Source organism: Chironomus tepperi, unplaced genomic scaffold, assembly GCF_022539635.2.
Source record: "Chironomus tepperi strain 1889 unplaced genomic scaffold, CSIRO-AGI_Ctep_v1 contig_196, whole genome shotgun sequence".
NCBI classification, from domain to species: Eukaryota; Metazoa; Arthropoda; class Insecta; order Diptera; family Chironomidae; genus Chironomus; species Chironomus tepperi.
Window position 1 is genome coordinate 53,097 of NW_027226318.1, and position 16,122 is coordinate 69,218.

The 16,122-nt window shown below is 30.7% G+C and overlaps 2 protein-coding genes across 2 annotated transcripts; one reads left to right on the top strand and one right to left on the bottom strand.

The window, feature by feature from the left end:
* Positions 1-5,000: 5,000 nt before the first annotated feature.
* On the bottom strand, positions 5,001-11,628 carry LOC139089958 (probable ATP-dependent RNA helicase CG8611). Its single transcript, XM_070639624.1, has 7 exons — positions 11,508-11,628; positions 9,815-11,451; positions 9,641-9,735; positions 7,523-7,703; positions 7,300-7,451; positions 5,356-5,524; positions 5,001-5,300 (listed from the first exon to the last, which is right to left on the bottom strand). The coding sequence occupies exons 1-7, from the start codon at positions 11,559-11,561 to the stop codon at positions 5,126-5,128; spliced, it is 2,463 nt and encodes an 820-aa protein (XP_070495725.1). The 5' UTR covers positions 11,562-11,628; the 3' UTR covers positions 5,001-5,125.
* An 89-nt stretch (positions 11,629-11,717) lies between these two features.
* Positions 11,718-12,619, top strand: LOC139089959 (uncharacterized). Its single transcript, XM_070639625.1, has 3 exons — positions 11,718-11,812; positions 11,868-12,008; positions 12,066-12,619. Exons 1-3 carry the CDS (start codon positions 11,786-11,788, stop codon positions 12,471-12,473), a joined length of 576 nt encoding a protein of 191 aa, XP_070495726.1. The 5' UTR covers positions 11,718-11,785; the 3' UTR covers positions 12,474-12,619.
* The last annotated feature ends 3,503 nt before the right edge of the window (positions 12,620-16,122 follow it).

Consider the following 16,122-nt stretch of genomic DNA (forward strand, 5'->3'; position numbering starts at 1 on the left):
TTAGAACTTGATGTTTGAATTCTAATTTAGTGAGGTTATGTTGGGTTTGCTTATAACAAAATAGCACTACGATCATCGATCATCGAATCCAATGAGGTTAGTCTTGTTCCATTTGATTGGTCAGGTCCATTCTAATTCGTTGCTCTTGTTCCTTTGCTTTACATTACATTTCATGTTCCGGACCCATTCCTTAATCCAACGTTGCTAACAATTCTAATTCATCATGATCTTGTACATTAAGCAGTTGACTCTAACAGACAAAAAGAACGTGTTAGGTACCGTAGTGGTATTACTGGTTGTACGTGGTAGTCGTTAGCTGTGTGCGGTTTCGGTTGAGGTTTACGATCAAGGCGTGCATCGAAAAGTAAATGGTTGCCCATCACTGATCTAAACTATATTCAGATCATATTACTAAGATTCCTCGCGAAGTTTGAGAAATTGATTCAAATTTATGAAAAAGCTTTATATTCAACAAATCTTAACAATTCATCCTAAAATGCGCCACAGCCACCACCAACCATCCATCATTCAACAAATATGTCACAAAATTTCCCACTCCTCATCATCAAATAGATACAAACTTTTCAGCAAATATAAAAAAAATTTGCATGAATTTAAATGAGATACAAAATTTCTTTTCGCCTTCCTTTTCAAATCGTAAAAAAATATGAAAAGAGGAAGAAAATATAAAAAAAAAAAAATGAAAACACGTAAAAATGTCATTATAATTTTCATGCTTCAATTAACTTCAATACCGTATTTAAATTATGATAAAAGAAAGAAAAAAAAAGAATTATGGTAATGTCCCAAATGACTTTGTGAATGAAGCTAATTCAGTTCAGATGAGTGTGCGTATATAGCCACGAGGGAAATTTAGAGAGAAAATTTTAGAGTACGAGAAGTAATTTGAATTCTTAGGTAGCAAAAAGGCTAATAACAATAATGAAATTGTAAATTTTTTTCTCACCATTTGAATTGAAATTAAAAGCTTCAATTAAAGTCGTAATTTGATGCTCGTAACTAATGACATGAACAAATCGAGTCTCTAAGTGAATTCACCTGCAGGAGGAATTTTGCGTCATCGCGGTTGATAAAATTACCGTTCCACATAAACTAATACTGCTACATTACCGCTCATTTACTTATTCATTCATTCATCTATCCATCCCGTGTCGCTAATTGGTATCAAATTATCTATTAATTTCAAAATAATATAATAATGGCTCCTCATGCATGTACGTCCGAAAATATAAAAATATTTTTTGGATGGCTGATATATAATTGCACAAGATATCATCTACACTTAATTTTTTCGGTTGTGAATAATTAAAGCATAAAATATGAATCAATTTCTGTGTGCCATCAAATGGAAATGACGAATTTTTATGAACTTGACTTTTTAAGAGGAATTTTTGGCGCAATTGATCTCATTTTGACTTATTGGCTGTGTTGAACTTAAATCAAAGCTTCCTGATATTTGTAGTTTAATTAAAACGACTTCCTTACGGATTTATAAATTCACGATGATGTTTATGTTTCGAAGTTCAAACACAAACTGAACTTTTGTATGAAAAGGGGTTTTCAACTATGTACAATTAAATAATATTCAAATCTCAAATGAACGTTAAAACATTACATTACAAATTTAGCAATATTTCATCAAAGTAACCTAGAAGTAGCAAATAATGCGCTACATGCAAGCAATCCTCAATCACAACATCTGCTTTATTCTCAGAAAAATTGAATCACAAAAAAAAGTCCCATGCTGTAATTAAAATTATTGAATAATTAACTTGAATTACCCGAAAAGTATTTTGTCCATCCATGTGCAAAGTAGCTGCGCACAATTTTTACTTCATTCACTGAATATTTTTTGGTCTTCTTCATCATCACCAGCTACTACTCGATTGATGATGATGATCATTATTGCTGTTGCTATTATTATATTTGTTTAATACAGCAGATCTGTGACATGAAGACCACCCATTCATTATTAGGGGCAATGTGATATCAAATTATTATTAGATTTATTACATGTTATTGAGCAGTCAGTACAATGAGAACATGGTATATTATAATGCAGAGAAGTAAATAAAAAATATATCAAAAATTATGCTAACTCACATCACATGACACTTGTAACGGAGAACACTATTTTGCAAAAGATATATTCGCTCTCTGTGTGTATCGATACTTTTTTGCGTCAAGTGAAATCGATTGTAAAAGAATTGAATCCTTACAATTTTTAATACAGATATATGCAAAGAGTTGCTCATATGCTGAAATGATACATGATTTTTTGTGAGATTATGAAATGATCACATTTGACACGCTTGAAATGACTTATGAAACATGAAGCTTTAAAAAACCTGTGTATTGAAGGAATGAAAACATTCCTTTTGATTGTGAGAACGGCTTACATAGTAAAATGTTAAATGTTTTTATGGAATTTGTAAATTTAAACGCATTTAAAGATGCAAATTTTAACGGATTTTAAAAAATTTAAAAATAACGGATTTTTCTTATTTGAATCTCAAGGAGTGTTTTGATTTTTTACTGAACACACCAGTTTTTCACTAAATTTCATAAATTTTGCAATTTTAAAAGATTTGATCAATTTAAAGTAGATTTATTAAATTAATTGAAGCTACAACATCAATCAGAAATCAAGAACAAGCTTCAAAGTCTATGTAAACTGCAACTTAAGCAATGTAAATTCAACAAAAGGAGAAAAAATCAAAAATCGTCGAAAATGGAATCTTACGATCATCCAAAACGTATTATTCTATAAATTCAATTAATAAAACATTGCATTTACAGTAAATGTGCCGAATTACTGTTAAAATGAGACAATTTCAACGCTGCAATCCATCTTACAATGTAATGAGTTGGTAAGTGGATTTACAACTCTTCAACTCATTTCCCTTTTGAGAAGTAGTTTAATATTTCTTTACTTACTTAAAGGTATAAAATATAAGATAAAAGTCACATAGTCGCACAATGAAACGGAACATAATCTTACATCTTAATTGCCCCAAATCATCCATTCATGCAGCATTATTTACTACTTTAATTTAAAATATCAAATTCATTTAATCTACCAAAAAAAAGAAACTTTCGATAATTGAATCTTATGTATGATCTGAATGGCTTTTTCATGTTGCAGAGCTTTCCACAGCGTCATCATCATCAACATCTTTGTAAAGTAGTTAAGATTCATTAAATCATATTTTCTTTTATTTTTCTCTCAATGAAGCCCAACGAGAAGAATAAGAAGTAGCAATGTGAAGCGTCAACCATTCTTTATAAATGTTCTTTCTTCTCTTCTTATTTATGCCGCGCACATCCTGTGTGCCATCCAATTATTATTTGATAATTTTAGATCGACCGTGACAAGTTATGGAGTCATATGTAGTAGATTGATATGGAATATGACGAATTTTTAGGATGATTGTAGGTTGACTGATTATTGTGTGACAGGAGAATTAAAGGAACTGCAATCTAGTGTTTTCTTGCCTTACATGTGTAATTAAGTAGCTCTATTATTCGACCAAACAGTCAGCAGATCAATCCAATGTGCCACTATTGGTCATATCCTTAACAGACAGGCAAAAAGCATGCTTTCATGGTACAGAGGTACCATTACGTACTTAAAAGCGGACTTTTTGCCTGTTATAGTATGCAACTCCTCAAAATCGCAGTGCTGACAAAATAGAACCTTTTTTGATATATTTAGCTAGCTATAAAATAATTTTCAACTCTAAGAATTTGTTTCTTCTTTCCTATATCTTTTAGAGATCTTTATTCCACTTCTTATTCATCATTTATATCTTGGCGTAATTTCTTCGAAATATCTTTCACATTTTAAATATATTTTTGATCAATCTACCCGATAATTACATCTAGCTACTCTATTGTGCACTGATTTTTTTGTTATTTTGAAACTCCATTCATGGAAAGAAGTTAAAGAAGAAGTAGGAAAAAAAACATTGGCTGCTGCTGTTTCTGCTTGATGTCGAAAAATGCTCCAACTTTCAATCTACAATTTATCATCGAATGGATTATAATAATCATTATTAGCTTAATGATCGATTTTAGCTCGATATTTTTTCGGTTATTTTGTTGCTCTTACTTCATATTTTTGGACTATTAACTATTAATATTGTTATTGTTGCTAGTTGTAAATTAACTCCTATTTCCACTACTTGTTGTATATCATGTGTGTGTATATGTAACTAAACAAGTACAATAATTGTAGGAGAATGAGAGGCTGTGGCTCAATTTTCATAAAGAGTTTCATTTTTATGGAGTTTATGTTCAAGCTAGCGTTAAAATCATTTCCAATCAATTCAATCAAGTCAGTTTGAAATGATGAACGAATTTTTAAATAGTTCACTTTTTTACCTCGTTCCTCGAACAATGGAACGAGTTGAATTAAAGATTCATAATTGCTCGTAAACTTATGTATATCTACTTAATAATATGAGCACTGCATGCTGTATGCATCATAAATAACAATGAAATTTTATATATTATCTATGCTGCTGCTGATGCTACCTCGTCATGTATTGAACGTCGTTCACAATTGTTAAGAAAGTCAGAGAATAGGAAATTGATGATCTTTCTCTTTAATATGTTGTGTACGCGTATAAATATGGATAGATGGATAGATAGATCAATAGGTAGAGATGAAAGGAATCTACATCCACATATAGTTAGCTACAGTAGTAGTATCATTAAGTCCAATTGCTTGTAGAACTGTTAACAGAAATAAATTAAGGAACCATTATTATTGTTGTTATTCGAGTCGAGTACGATGAATAGAAATAGAGAGCAATTGACCAACAAGATGAATATAGATGGAAACGATTACCATCTCGTTACCACTTCAAGATGAGTTTCTTATTGTTGCAATTTGAAAATAACACAAATAATACATAAAAGAACATGAAATTCAATCAAGCTGTATTTAAGTAAGAGTATGGAATGAAGTAAATCAGTTTAAAGCTTTATTAATGATGTATTTTATTAAACATTTCATCTTTAATTCATTTTTTCTTCCTTTGATTTGTCTATAACACATTTTATATACATGCTTACACATATAGACGGTAATTAACACATTTTACTTCTTCTTCTGTTTCTTCAATTCTGGCAATCCACTGTCAAATTCTGAAATATTTGATGTCTTTCCAAAATTCGTTTTAGAAAAGTCAGCATGCTTCCTTTTAAGACGTTGAAAAGCCCTTTGATCACCTCTCGGAACATGAACTCGATGTGTAAAGTCGAAATTCTTATTCCTGTATAGAAAAAAATATTAAAATCCACTCAAAAATTCCCATAAAAACCACATACTTCTCCTTCCTTCCTTCTTCACCCTTTGCATACTGCCTAACGATCGATTTCGGTGCATCACGTAGACCAAAATTATTTGCAAGATGTCCCATATGAATCTCATGCAAATTAAACATATGCCGGAGCTCTTTTGAAAATGTTTTATAATAACAAATCCATGATGTAAATGCTACAGTCAGACGTGGAATTGAGAGAAAATAAATTGATTTTAGCATAATAACTACTTGAAATATCCAGCATAGAAAAGTTATTTCCCACAATCATTATGAAACCAGCAAAATGAACACGAAAGTGAAATAACTTTTTTTGATACAAAGTTCAACGATGCTTATGGAATCAAAAAGGTGAAATGATCTAAAGGCTTACAAAACTCTTGAATTTTCAAGTATCCACTCTAAAATGCACAACAATCAAAATGAGCAAATGATACGATTTCTCGTTTCAAAAACCCTCAAATGGTTTCAAACAAATGAAAATTACTGTAATTTTGCAATTTAAAAGTACTAACATTGCGCATATCATACAGTTACTTGCTCTATTGTCGTCACCATAAATAATTTCAACGTTCACTTATTCCATCCCTTCCGTTTCGTTCCGTACATTATTGAGAAAGTTAAATAAATATATGAATTTTCAATAAGGACATTGTCAATTGAACTGGGTTGTTAGTTAATAAATCAGAAGTGGAAATTCTAACCCCTCAATAAATTAATTTATATGTTCAATATTACACGAACGGTGATGACTAATGTGACTATGTTGAAGTGTCTTTAATTTGAAACAAATAATTATGAGACCGTCAAATTAAAATCGAGTTACGGGAATCGAAAATGGAAATGAGGGAAATACAGTGATCGGAAATTATGTTTTTATGATTTTACTGTCATCGGTGATGTTTGAGGATAATTATTAAGTTAAATATAGTCATGTGTTGCTAGCTCTCAAAGAATTTTGTTGTGGTTGTGGAAGATTTTCAATATGGCTTTTAACGGTTAAGTTAATTTTGAATTTTACTATCTAAGCTTAGTTGCTTACCCCTCTGAATTGTTTTGGTTTTCAGAATTTGTTCAAATTTCTAAGAATAAGCATCGATTACACAAAATGTACTTTAATTTAATTATTAGACACATAATTCGTTAGCTAACTAGCAAATAGACTCAATAACTTTACCAACATCGTTTAAGACAACGAAAAACAAGCAAATAATGTCTAAATTTTAAAAATATTACAAAAATTTCATTGATTGATGTTTATAATCTCATAATTCATTGAAAACTAAAATTAACAAAGCAATCATTGCAAAATTTCATTCACCAAATGCCTCAAATCAAACAAAATTGACTTTATTCGCAATTTGATTATCGATTCCTTTCTAAATCCGTAATAAAAAGAAAGAAACATTGAAGCTCGATTCATGAAGGATTAAGCAGAACGTAACGAAAACGAAATTGGAACATGATAGGGGATTAAAATCATTTTGATTATTTTAACACTCACTATATGTTCATGTTCAATCATTCAAAATCACTGAATCATAAATAATCTGCTAAAATAGCTTGAGGTCATTTCTTTTAATGCACATAATTTTCCATTCATCTCCACTACGGAATTATGATGAGGCTTCTTTTGTCATTTTGCCAAAATAAATCGCTTCATTACATTCGAATTGTAATTTTTTTGGAAATATTAGGAAATGTCAACAGATTTTTTTTTTCTTTTCATGCGCAGTCACATCCCCACAGAGTGCTCTTAAATGGAAGGGATTCATAGAAATTGTGTTAAACACTTCTCGCCTTCATAATTGGCTTTAAGGGTGTCAAAATAGAAATAACATTTTGAGTACTTTAAATTAAATCGTTTACACTTTCATGATTCCATTTCCTCCTTTGTGCAAAATAAAATTAATTCACATTTTGATGATATACATCCACACCCCTTACATACCTCGTGATGCTTTCATTCGCAATTCCTCATCCTCACCCAGCAGGTCCTCTAATTTACGCTGAAGTATTATAACTTTCTCTTCAAATACTCTCGTCTTCATGTTTGGTAATTGAACATTCTTCAATGGCTTCGTATAATCATCCTCTGTTATGCTGTATATATTAAATTTATTAGATATATTAGAAAATTTATTATTGACAAAAGACAAGTTTGTGCTTCATACTCAATCTTTTTTTCACGCAAAAAGTCTATAAATTTATCTTCATTTCTTGTTAGAAAGATGATTGCAGATCCTTTGTTTCCTGCTCGTGCTGTTCTACCAATTCTATGAACGTAATTACAAAACTCCTGTGGTGCTGAATATTGAATAACCAAATCCAATTGTGGAACATCTAAACCTCGCGCTATATGTGCAATAATAATAAAATTTGTTTTATTTCGCAATCAGTTTATTGACTTAGATTTTAGGGGTTCTAGGTAGGGTTTCTGGAAGCGGTTTTCCGAAAACCGCATAACCGCACTTTTTGACCCTAAAATGCGGTTTTTAAAAAACCGCGGTTTTGAAAGAAAAACCGCAGTTTCAGAACTTTGTATGGAAAAATTCTCATAAATCCACAAAATAAAATTTTTGAAGAAAATTTTTCAAAAATAAATTTAAATTTTCTACTAACTTAAAAAATGGACTAAAATCTGGTAAGAACAATCATAATAGAATAATTTGATACTTTTATGCATAAAACTCCAAATATAGGGTAATCAATGTATTTTTGGTGGTATTTTCCCCTTTGAAAACTTTGAGTGTTAATATTTTCGTAATTACTGGACGAATAAATGAGTTTTATGTACCAAAATGTCAAATGGTACTGCAGAAATCATATTCCATGCACAACTCTTTGGTATTTCCATTCATTTAAGCACAATTAATGATTTTGTATGCATTATTTTCGTTTTTGTTTTTGGAGGTATCAAATTTGTTTTTGGAGGTAAAAATATGTATTTTTGGAGGTAATTCAAAAAATGACCGTTGATAAAATTTTCGCAGAAAAAAAAGCTAAAAAATCCATTAGAGCAATCTTTACGGCTAAAATATATGGAACAGACGTTAATTAACTTAACATTTGGCGTTAATTTTACGTTATCGATCCTCTAACACGAAAAAAAAATAATTTTTTTAAAAGTGAAAAAAATGCTTTTTTAGTAGTCTAGATGTTACACATTGCTTAATATTACCTTGCTAGTGTGTGCCTATTACATTGATTCTCATTTAAGAATATGTTTTCATATTTAATATGATGAAATCAATTATATTTTTTTCCAAATTCTCATTCATTGTATCTTTTATCTTCCATTTTGCTTAATTTTTCATCGAATCACTTTACGTTTTTCAAAAATATCTCTCAAGTAGATAATTACACTTAAATTAATTAATTTATGTATAATCACAAATATTATTTACTCAAAAATTTTAGTAAACAAAACCATTTTTTTCGACAAAATTCAAAAAATTTCCGTTAAAAATACCTCCAAAAACAAATTTTTTTACCTCCAAAAATACATTTAACGCGTCATTTTTTGGAATGCTGTTTTCTCGAATATTAAGCAGTAAATACTGTTAAAACCTTCATGGAAACACAGAAATACATGGAAAATGTCATTTTTGGTTACTCATAAGGAAGAAAAATGAGATTTTAAGGACAAAAATAATCGATAAAAATTGCTCAAAATTTTCTTCATTCTTAGAAAAAATGGCTGGAGTAATAAAAAATTAAAAAACTTAGTTAAATAACTGTCGAATAGGGAATATTGTCTAACAAAACATATTTTGCCATGTTTATGATGATTTTCGTATGTTTTTGAGAACTTATAACGCGCTAAAATCAAAAATATTTACAAAATAAAAATTGAAGGCATATTACCTCCAATAACAAAATACCACCAAAAATACATCGATTACCCTAAATTGTTGTAAAAAATTTCATACATTTGTATGAAAATTAAAAACCGCGAAAAAACCGCAAAACCGCGGTTTTTGCAATATTGGAAAACCGCAAAACCGCGGTTTTCAAAAAACGCGGTTTTTCAGAAACCCTAGAACTTCTAGGTTGTCAAATGGATGTATGTGAAAATGTCATTAAGGTTATGACTTCATAATAATAATTTGTACTAAAGTCGCACGCCGCATACGATTTTGAAAATTCTAGATTTAACTAAAGTGTTAATTGCTTAAAAAATTGACTCATAAATGGTGTGCATCGTACGACTTTAAAAACTTCTTCATAAGACACATAAGCTTTATGACTGATTCACATAAAATATTTAATCCTTAATAAAAGAAACTTACCCGCGACATCAGTACACAATAAAATGCCAGATTTAGAGGCTTTAAATTCACGAAATACAGAAACCCTCTCAATTTGTGTCATCGATCCGAAAAGTCTATATAAATAAACACAAAAGAGAATATACAGCATAGAAGGTAAATTGCATAATAAAATAAATTTTATGTGCCACTTACTTAAAAATTGTCACATTAGGGAGCCAAATATTTCCTTCATCCTCTTCATCACTCTCTTCTTGTTCCTCAAGCATATCGTCTATATCATCATCATTATTCAAATATGATTTTGCTGTTTTTGGCTTTTTCGTGAACGATTGTGTGAGAAATTCAACTAATGCATCATAATGATAATCAACAACATGTTGCGTTGGGAAGAATATTAATATTTTTCGTGATCCTTTCGACATTTGTTGTACTAACAATGAACATAATACAATAAATCGCATCTTAGGTGGCATGATAAAGTACTTTTGCATTATGTCTGATGGAATTGTTATGTTCTCATCTATGTCCGCAAACTGATTTATTGTATTAGCATTTTCATTATCTACATAAACTGGATTGTCTAATGTTAGACCTGCCAATTCTTTAACCTTTGCAGTAAGTGTTGCTGACAAAAGGATCTTCTGGATATCTATATTAGCCTTTTTACTATGTTCAGCTATTGTGTCTGTAACTTTTTTGACATCATTCTCATACCCAAGTTCAAGTAATCGATCTGCTTCATCAAGAACAAACATTTGGACCTTATCAAGCTTCATAGATTCTGTATGAATTAAATGATCACAAAGACGTCCTGGAGTTGTCACTAGAATCGTAATTCCGTTCCTTAATCGTGCCTTTTCGGTTTTTCTCTTTTCACCACCACTTAAATATCCAGGAACTAACCATGTGAATGGCTTACATAATTTCTGAAACACTTCAAACGTTTGTACACAAAGTTCACGTGTTGGAACTATCACAAGTGCATGAATGCCTTGATTTCTCGTCAATTTAGGTGTAATTTTCTGTAATTTTTCGACAATTACTAATGCATAGCAAAGAGTTTTTCCAGATCCTGTAGCACTGCGAATTAATAAATCTTTTCCATCTAACGCTGGTGGAATTGCTCTTTGCTGAACATGAGTTAATTTATGGAAATTTAACACTTCTTTCAAGTTCTTAATGGAAAACTGATGAATATTTAATGAATCAACACTGTCGACAGTAAATACACTTGAATTTTGACTTTGAACTTCTAATGAGGGTGAATCTTTCACTTTTATATCCTTATTCGGTGATTTTGTTTGCCGTTCTTGCTGTTTATTCTGATTTTTTTCTTGTTGCTGCTTTGCTTTGACATTTTTTGATGGCTCATTAGGAAATGGATTAGAGACCTTTGAGAATTTTGTTTTTTGCTTTTTACGTTCATTTAAATTCATGCTTTTATCATTTCTGATCGGTTCCTTCGTGAAATCAACTACAGGTAATTCGTTCTTCTTCTGTTGGTTCTTTTTGTTCTTTTTACTAACAATGACTGGATCGTCTGGAAATTCTACAATACCTAATGGCTTCATTGGTTCAGCATTTCTTCCAATTAACTCATCTATCGTCTTGTCAGTTCCTTTACTTTCCTTTTTGCTGCCCTTTTCCTTCTTTGACTTTTCTTCTGATTTCTCATTATTGGCTATTAATTTGAATTCACTACTTTTTGACGGTTCTTCTTTTTTCGGCGGTCTTTTCCTGGCTAAAACTGTAGCTTTAGGCTTATCTTCTGGATTGAATTCGAACGAAAATCCTGATGGTGCAAAACTTTGTTGATAACTTTTGCTTTCCTATTGAATTAATATATTTTATTAATAAAATCATGCATGAACATTTAATAAATTACCTTCTTTGAACTGTTATCGGTATTTCCACCCGTAATATTTAATAATAAAGCCATTGTTTAATTAAAATCTTTGAAATTCTCGATTAACAATTTTGCGAAATATTTTGTAAATAAAAAACACGTTGGATCAATCCGGGTCAATATATTCGGTAGTTTTTGCGAAAATTTGAATTCGAATTTTCCGTTACAACAAATCGTGTGTTTTTGTTTAAAAAGTTGTTGAAAATTGTTAATTATCGTAAAAGTCAAGAATTATTGTATTTTTTAAAGAAAAAATCATGTTAAACACATCAGATAGCGCTATTGTAAGTATTTCTAATTTGAAAGTTTGATTATTATTCTTAATTAATTCATTAATAGATCACTAAGGAAGAAAATCTTACACTTTCACCTTGCTCTGAATACCAAAGTTCTGGAGATGACGATTCGGACTTTTTAGTAGCCGATATACACGAAATATTGAAAATACTGGATATAAAAGTCACAAAACTTATTGATTATGTAAATTATTCATCAAATTATGAAAAACTGGATGTTTAAAATCTATATTTTGTGTAGGTTATGAATGACGTCCATATGCTGAATAAAATATCCAAAAAGAAGGCAGCAAAGCAAGATGCTGACAAGGAAAACATCAATGACGATAAATGGAAGTGTAGAATTTACGTGGGAAACGTAGATCCTAATACTTCAATAGAAAGTCTCAAGAATTATTTCTCAATGTGCTGTGATGAAGTTGTTCATGCTTATTTCTTCAGATTCTTCCCAAATTGCAAAAATGCATTTGTCGAGTTCAAGAATCAGTCGTCTGTTGAAAAAGCACTCAAACAGAATCATGTATTTGAATATCGAACATTAAATGTTGGACCAGCAAAACGTAGAAGTGATAATGGCGCAATGAAGGAACCTTTGAATTTCAAGGCAAAATCTACCGATTTGAAGGTCTTGCGTTATCGTCCTTATTAAGTCAATTAATATTGTTCAATTTTGAAAATTAACAAATTCCATTCTTGACTTATTTAATTCCATTAATACTTCATATTAATGTCATTAGTGCTATGCACTTCATTTCTGACATTTTCACTGTTTATTTTGTGTAAAAAGTTCATTAACTCGCCAATAAAGAATCCTAATATTCCCATAATTACAGTAAATTTAAAATTTAGAAAAGTGAGCAGCATGCAGCATGCTCAACAAATATCAATTGACACGTGTCGTGGCGTGGCATATAAATCCACAAATGTAACAAATTTTTAATGTTTCCTCATGTCTAATTTGCTCTTAAAGTGGCAATTGTTTGTCTAATAGATTTTAAGAGACAAAAACATCCTATGCAGCATGCAGCACAAATTAGAGGGGTTGATGATATCCAGTAAAACCACAAATTATTGTTTGTTTAAAGTTTTTAACATCAATTTTCTATGCTTAATGCGTAAATGGGAAATCGATCAATCTTCCTAAATGTCCCTTTAATCCCTTCTTGCCTAACATGATTTAGATTTTGTGAATTGTGAACAGTGCATAAGTCAAACAAGGAAGTCATGTGTAAAGATGCATGACTTATTATTAAAATGACCCAAAACGAAAGGAATCGATGCCAAGAAATGTTTATTGCTGTAGTTTCATTGTTATTCTAATTCCGTGTTTATCCTTTTATGGAACAACTAACAACATTTATTCACTCTACAAAGCCATTATAAAATTTTGGCAATAAAATTTTACAACATTCCTAAATGTCTCAATTTCTATATGCTGTATGTGCTAGAATGAGAACTAGAAACAGGAAATTTTAGCATGGAAAATTACTTTTTATACATTGTGTATCGCAAATGGCATAAAAAAGCATAAATTTATGGAACAATAGCGAAATAATAGTCGCAAATAGACAAACAGAAGAGACTACAAACTGCACACAGCACTCAGTTATTGTTACAGATATAAAATAAAACTTTTTGTCAATTTCCGGAAGAAATTTTCGTTTTTTATCATCATACTCCGATTATGTTGGGACTAGCTCTATTGGGATGAGGAAAGGCAAGGAAGGAGGAAGAAAGCGATAAATTAAGTCAATTTGATATATTTTGAATGGGAAATTTTTTTTTTTCGTGCCTTTTTATTGAGTATGTGATGGGATTCTGGATGTTTTGACTGACTATGTTTGGGATGGCTTGCTAGGGAACATGCATATGTAGCATCTATAACTTTAAAAAGGTAAAAAAAATTCGTCAACACCCACTATTACCAAGATTGAAAAATCTAATAGGAATCGAACCTAAGTTCCTCATCATTGAGAAGTTTTCGTATTCTTTATCTGTTTCTTAAGAACTACGCTATAGTGACTTTTGATTACAGCTGACACAATAGTCTACATAAAGCTCAATACCCAAGATATCACACAGCTCCAAAATCACAAAACCCCAAATTCAGTTCCAACTTGAAAATAAAATTTTGCATCCCTCAAAAAAAAATTCAATTTAAATGCAAATAAATCATAAAAATCGATCATAGCTTGATATTTCCATTTGGGACTGTTCACAAATTCATGCACAATTCTGAAATTGCCAATCAGAAAAAATCAATTCCCTCATGAACCATAGCCAAGCATTTTGATTGTTGGAACTTTTTGCATTAAATGGACATTAAAAGAATTTTAAATTATTTCTCAATCAATTGCTTTCTTTCCTCCTTTTTTTTTATCAATTTCAGTTCCATAAAAGATTCTTATTCATGGAAAGAATGTAAAAGTTGCTCATCCGAAACATATAAGCTAATGGAATCTCTTTTTGGAAGAACATTAAAAATTTAAAAAAGCGAGTCATTTTTAAGGGATTGAACAATTTTTGTGTCACATGAGCATGAGTCAGAATGTTTCGGGAAAGATTTCCATAAAATCCACCACATAATCCTCACACACATCCATTGTCATCATGAATAAAATTAACAGAATGTAATCAGCATAAAGGACGACGAGAATCTCGTGTGAATAGAACAGAAACACGAGACATGTTGATGTTATCATCAAGATAAAGGCAAGAGATGAAAGCTAATTGAGAGCATTTAAACGGGAACAATAATTTGAATTGTCAATTAGGGACATAAAGCAGATCATCATCAAGATAATAATGAAACATAAAGTAATAGAAATAGCAGATAAATGAACACAGCTAATGCACATACAGTCAGGAATAACTTTTCTTTGTGACAATATTGTATGATTGTCTCTATATGGGGAAGAAATTAGCAACCCTACACATATATATGACACAAAATTACTCATGCTGCTGCTTCCATACAATGGAAACAATCTTTATCCCTTACTGTGATAAATATCAACATGGAAAATGAGATAATTCATCACAATTATGTTGTTGTTGATAGTACGCACGTATGATGAGTATAGGGGTTCTCAAAGACTGTTAAGGAATTGAGTTGCTTATTCAGTAAATCGATTGGAAGATTATCAGTCATTTAAAAACAATCACAACACTAATTTTGGTGTTGCATCCTACAAATAGATTAATTGTGATCCAAGACATCCATCAGATTCCTGAAACTGGCCTTCCGCTTGTCAGTTTCCGATACCAAATGCAATAATGTCTCTGTCAACAGCTTACTTCGATGAATTATTTGGACTCCAATTCTAACCTAAAAAGCATTTCTAAAGAATCTCAATAACACATTAAGAACCCCTATTCCCATCCATGTATATACATGCCAATAAAATTAAGTAACTTAAGTACATTATCAGTATGAATTAAAAATCTTTCATCGCATTACCGTTATACAAACAGGAAGAGGGAGGAAACCACCCTCATAATTTGATGAAAATCACTCTTAATGCATAATAAAGTAACAATCTCGCATAACAAAAGGGATTTTGTGGTTGAGCATGAAGAGTGTAAAAAATCTGTTGAAGAAAACTTCCTTTCATCCTTTTTATTCAGCATTTCCATAAAGTCACACATGTGTAAAGGGGGAATGAATGGAGTTAATCCAAAATATTTTACTTCCATTGTTTATTAAATAAATCTTTACGTGACCTTTTTGTTCATGCTGTTTGAAAAGCCAAAATCTTAAGTGACACCATTTTAGGTTTCCTCATTTTCACTTCCTTATTTCGCAATTTTTCATCTCCCTTACAATTGTGGACCGAGAATTTTCACCCCAATAAAATATAATAACAAATGGCGTAAATCCAATTTCAAGAGCTCACCTTTTAGTCCTTTGTCTCCATCCCTCATTCTTCATCAAATCTTGCCACTTGCTTCTCAATAAGAAAGGGTAGTTTGTAAAGTCAATAGAAAAGTTTTAATTAAATAGCAAATTTAGTTAATGGAAATATTTTCCTTACAAAGGACGGCGATAATTAACAATTATGAAAATATTTAATTGGAATTTTATTTCTTCTTGGTGTTGAATCGAAAAATATTAATTAGATTTAGTGACGGGATATTAAGAATCTCCTATCTCGACCAAAAGATGTCACTTTTTGTTGTAACGGAAATTTTTCAAAATTTGAATTTTGTGTCTTGGGTGAAAAAAAATTCAAAAATAAAAAGTCAGTTAATTTTAATACAAAGTTCAAAAGTCAATAGCAAATTTTAATAATTAATGG